Genomic DNA, 3,937 nt, shown 5'->3' on the forward strand with positions numbered 1-3,937 from the left:
CATGAGAAGCTCGATATTAATGAACTTGAATCTTGTGGTAATAATTTAGTTGATCCTACAATTGATATCAGTTTTAATGATGATTTTGTAAGTAATGTGGTGAATGCTGCCATAGAGAGCTTTAAGACTTGAACTGATATTAGGTTTTCGAAATTTGTAATAAGTCTTCTTGTTTTTAAAACTCATAATTAAGCCCAACATTGAATTCACCTAAGCATTATATAAAATAATATAAATTTAAAAGTTTAACTCAACGCAATTATAAGACATAAAATATAGGAGAGCTCAGCTACGGCGACCTCAGCTTAATCCTCAAATGAATATTTGTAACCAAAATACATATAAAGTCAGTGTCCCACCGGGAAGAATGTAAGTTGAATTTAAATAAAAATATTCAAATTGTTACTTGAGAAAAACATTTGAATAGGGGGAAGGTGCCTTTGGAAAGTTTACATTATTCTCTGGTGAATTCCATCTGAAGTGTTCTGGCTTTTGGAATGGGTCCATACTTTATAAGAAAGTAATTGGTGTGCAGATCAGCTAGTAATTGAACAATAAAATAAAATGGTTACATTTTATAATATAATCACTATTTCAACCATTGAATTAATTAATTTTATAATTATAAATAATTAATACTTAGCGATTGCATAGCGTCCAATTCAAATCGGGAGAGCCAACCAGGTCTGGTCAAAGCGGGGATCTAGAATGAAGATAGGTAAGGCCAGGGTGGGTACACATCACGTAGACAAAGAAACTTTAGTGACGTTACTAACGGAATAATGAAAAGGTTGAGACTTGGGAAAGAAGGGTGATATAGAACTGCAAACTAGAGGAATATCCAAAAGCAGATGACAATGGCGGAGAGGAATATTCTACGATGAGATTCAATCCTGTTCTGTTTCTCCCATTTTATTTTTCTCCTCTATATATACCCATCTCTTCAAACCCTTCACTACAACGACAATTCTCTATAATCCCTTTTGAATCCTTCTCGTTTAATCTCTCTGCAAACCATTTTAAATAATGGCTCTTAAAGCCGTTCATGTCTCCGACGTCACTAACTTCGACCAGGTCCCCGAAAATGCTTCTCTTGGTCTCGACTCCACCCGCTTCTATACTATCATTGTTATTATTATTATTAGTATCCATATTTTGTTGGGTTGAGGATGAAGATGATTGATTTTTTTTTTTTTGGTTGGTGGTGGTGTTGCAGGGGTGGAATTGAATAGGGTGCCTTATAAGATACCCAAGTTTCTTGTTGTTGGGCATAGAGGAAATGGGATGAATATATTGACTTCGGGTGACCAAAGAATGAAAGCTATAAAGGAGAACTCTATAATGTCCTTCAATTCTGCTGCAAAATTCCCAGTTGATTTCATCGAGTTCGACGTTCAGGTTAGCATCTTCTTCCTCTCTCTTGTAAATCTCGCTCTTTTTTTTCGTTTTTATTCGTACAAGTCTGGAACTGGTTTTGATTTTGAATTCAGAAATCACATTACAGTTTGTCGACGGCGTCGTTCGCCGCGTCCGGTTGTTTTCCCTTTTTTTTTTTTTTTTTCCATATACGCGTAGAGGCCGATTTTGATAATTAAAAAAGTCAATATTTTAGTATTGAACTGAGTCTAAACAGCTAAAAAGTATAAATCTTTGCATTAAAAACGTTGTCGTTTTGGATTTTTAAGGATGCTAAATAAAGATTAAAATCTGGCAAATTGGAAAAAAGGGAGCGAATTTTCTGTGATGTGTTTTAGAATATTTTAGTTTGTCGGAGGAGGATATTGAACTGATGATGTTTATTTTGGTTGGGGATTTTTTGGATTCTTTTTTATGATAAAAGAAATTGAATGAAAATAAAGTATGGAGCTGAATGAGACAAAGACAACAAAGAGTGAAAAACGACTGTCGTTTTTGTAGGTGACCAAGGATGGCTGCCCAGTCATTTTCCATGACGATTTCATCATCTCTGAAGATAACGTAAGTTCCTCCACTCCTTTTAATGAAATAAAGATTCATTTTCCCCCCTTTTCTGAAGACTCTAGTTTTTGAGCTAATCTTGGTATTTGGATTTTATTTTTAGGGTGTTATCTTTGAGAAAAGAGTAACAGAACTCTGCCTATCTGAATTCCTATGCTATGGCCCCCAAAATGAAGCGGGGAAGATAGGCAAAGCTCTGCTAAGAAAAACCGAAAATGGGGGAATTGTCAGCTGGAATGTAGAGAAAGATGACTCTCTTTGCACTTTGAAAGATGCATTTCAACAAGTGGAGCTTTCTGTGGGATTCAACATTGAATTAAAATTTGATTTTCACATTGTCTACCAAGAAGACTATCTCATCCATGTACTTCAAGCCGTCTTGAAGGTATGCTAATTACTTGCTCTCTCTCTCTCTCTCTTTGGATCAACCCTTTATTTTTAAGCTTAATATGTATTGGATCAAATTGTATTTATTCTTATTAAAGTTTCTTGTCAATTTTTCCCTCTAGGTGGTGTTGGAATATGCACATGATAGACCAATTATCTTCTCATCCTTCCAACCTGATGCAGTACTGCTTGTTAGAAAACTGCAGAATACCTACCCTGTAAGCCAATCCCCTAAGCATTTAATATTCTCTTATTATTTACTGTTTTTTTTTCCTTCTAACTGATGGTTGTTTTACAGGTTTTCTTTTTGACAATTGGGAGAGCCGCAATTTTCTATGATGCTAGGATGAATTCGCTAGAGGAGGCTATAAAGTTGTGCGTCGAAGGTGGTTTGCATGGAATTGTTTCTGAAGTTACAGGGGTTTTTAGAAATCCTGGGGCAGTGACCAAAATCAAGGACGCTCAGCTCTCACTTCTAACCTTTGGAAAATTGAAGTAAGTTTCAGTCTTATTCTGAACAGCCTAAGATCCAATCATTAGTCATGTTGACAAGATCGTTAAAGTTGTTGAATTGAATACTGAATATTTTGCGTATTGTGTGAAATTTCCATGTCCTGAGAGTTCATTTTTGTTTTGCAGTAATGTGGCTGAAGCTGTTTACATGCAATATTTGATGGGTATAGATGGAGTAATAGTTGATCTTGTTAAAGAGATAACTGATGCTGTATCTGATATGATAAAGCCATCCAAGGTGGATGATTCGGAGGAGGCTACATTAGCAGAAGAAGGGAACAGAGAGGTGGTGGAGTTGAAATCAAATCCTCACTTCTCACAGAAGGAGCTTTCATTTCTTCTGAAGCTTATTCCACAGTTGATACAGGAGTGATACAAAATGCCTCGTTTATAGTTTGTGAAATTTGGCCCCTTTTTGATAGTTTGTACATAATCTATCCCATCTTGAGAGTTAAACATAAATACGTCCCACAAAATGAAAATCAGTAATAAATTTTCATGATTTCTTTTCCCCTTCTTTCTAATCATTTTTCCTCATTCTCATCTGCTGTTATTTACCTTACCTTGGTTTTCCTAGTTACGTATGCTCATATCCTCCATGGATGATTTGTTATTTTTAATTTATGGGTTTCAATTCATAAAAGTTAAATCATTTAATTTTTATATTCATAATATAGGATTTTCAATTTAAAATAATAGGGCAATCAGTATAACGTGAATATATAATGTAAGTTAAAAAATTTCATGAATGATGTATTTTTTTTTTTAACCACTTTCTTGAATGAGTTATTTGCTTGAAATAAGGAAAAAAATAATAATTTCAAATCTAAGATTTTTTTTTCCATGGAATTTTTTCAAATTTTAGCAATATTAAACACATACCTCTTTCATCAAATAAAATACAATAATGTGATAAAAAATAAATATATTGAGAATAATAATAATAACAACAGATAAGAATAAAGTTAAAAAAAAATAATTAATATTTTCTTAATTGTCTAAAATGACAAATAAAATGGGACAAAAAAATTTTGTAAACATCAATTGAAATGAGATTCAA

At 33.6% G+C, this 3,937-nt stretch overlaps 1 protein-coding gene across 2 annotated transcripts; it reads left to right on the forward strand.

Annotated features, from left to right (window-relative positions):
* Window positions 1-803: 803 nt before the first annotated feature.
* LOC110646744 (glycerophosphodiester phosphodiesterase GDPD2) lies at window positions 804-3,389 on the forward strand. 2 transcript variants are annotated; one of them, XM_021800281.2, is made up of 7 exons: window positions 804-1,096; window positions 1,217-1,398; window positions 1,918-1,977; window positions 2,081-2,362; window positions 2,487-2,582; window positions 2,663-2,859; window positions 3,004-3,389. In XM_021800281.2, exons 1-7 carry the CDS (start codon window positions 1,027-1,029, stop codon window positions 3,248-3,250), a joined length of 1,134 nt encoding a protein of 377 aa, XP_021655973.2. In that variant the 5' UTR covers window positions 804-1,026; the 3' UTR covers window positions 3,251-3,389. The 2 variants fall into 2 exon arrangements, with proteins under 2 accessions (XP_021655973.2, XP_021655974.2); XM_021800282.2 differs by having other exon boundaries at window positions 806-1,074.
* The last annotated feature ends 548 nt before the right edge of the window (window positions 3,390-3,937 follow it).

Source organism: Hevea brasiliensis, chromosome 1 (assembly GCF_030052815.1).
Source record: "Hevea brasiliensis isolate MT/VB/25A 57/8 chromosome 1, ASM3005281v1, whole genome shotgun sequence".
Lineage (NCBI taxonomy): Eukaryota > Viridiplantae > Streptophyta > Magnoliopsida > Malpighiales > Euphorbiaceae > Hevea > Hevea brasiliensis.

What these genes read in the sequence shown, in the direction of transcription:
- LOC110646744 (XM_021800281.2), top strand. Translation starts at nt 1,027, where the DNA reads ATGGCTCTTAAAGCCGTTCATGTCTCCGACGTCACTAACTTCGACCAG. An exon ending in TCATCATCTCTGAAGATAAC is followed by an intron (nt 1,978 to 2,080) that starts GTAAGTTCCTCC and finishes TTTTATTTTTAG; the next exon opens with GGTGTTATCTTTGAGAAAAG. An exon ending in TACTTCAAGCCGTCTTGAAG is followed by an intron (nt 2,363 to 2,486) that starts GTATGCTAATTA and finishes TTTTCCCTCTAG; the next exon opens with GTGGTGTTGGAATATGCACA.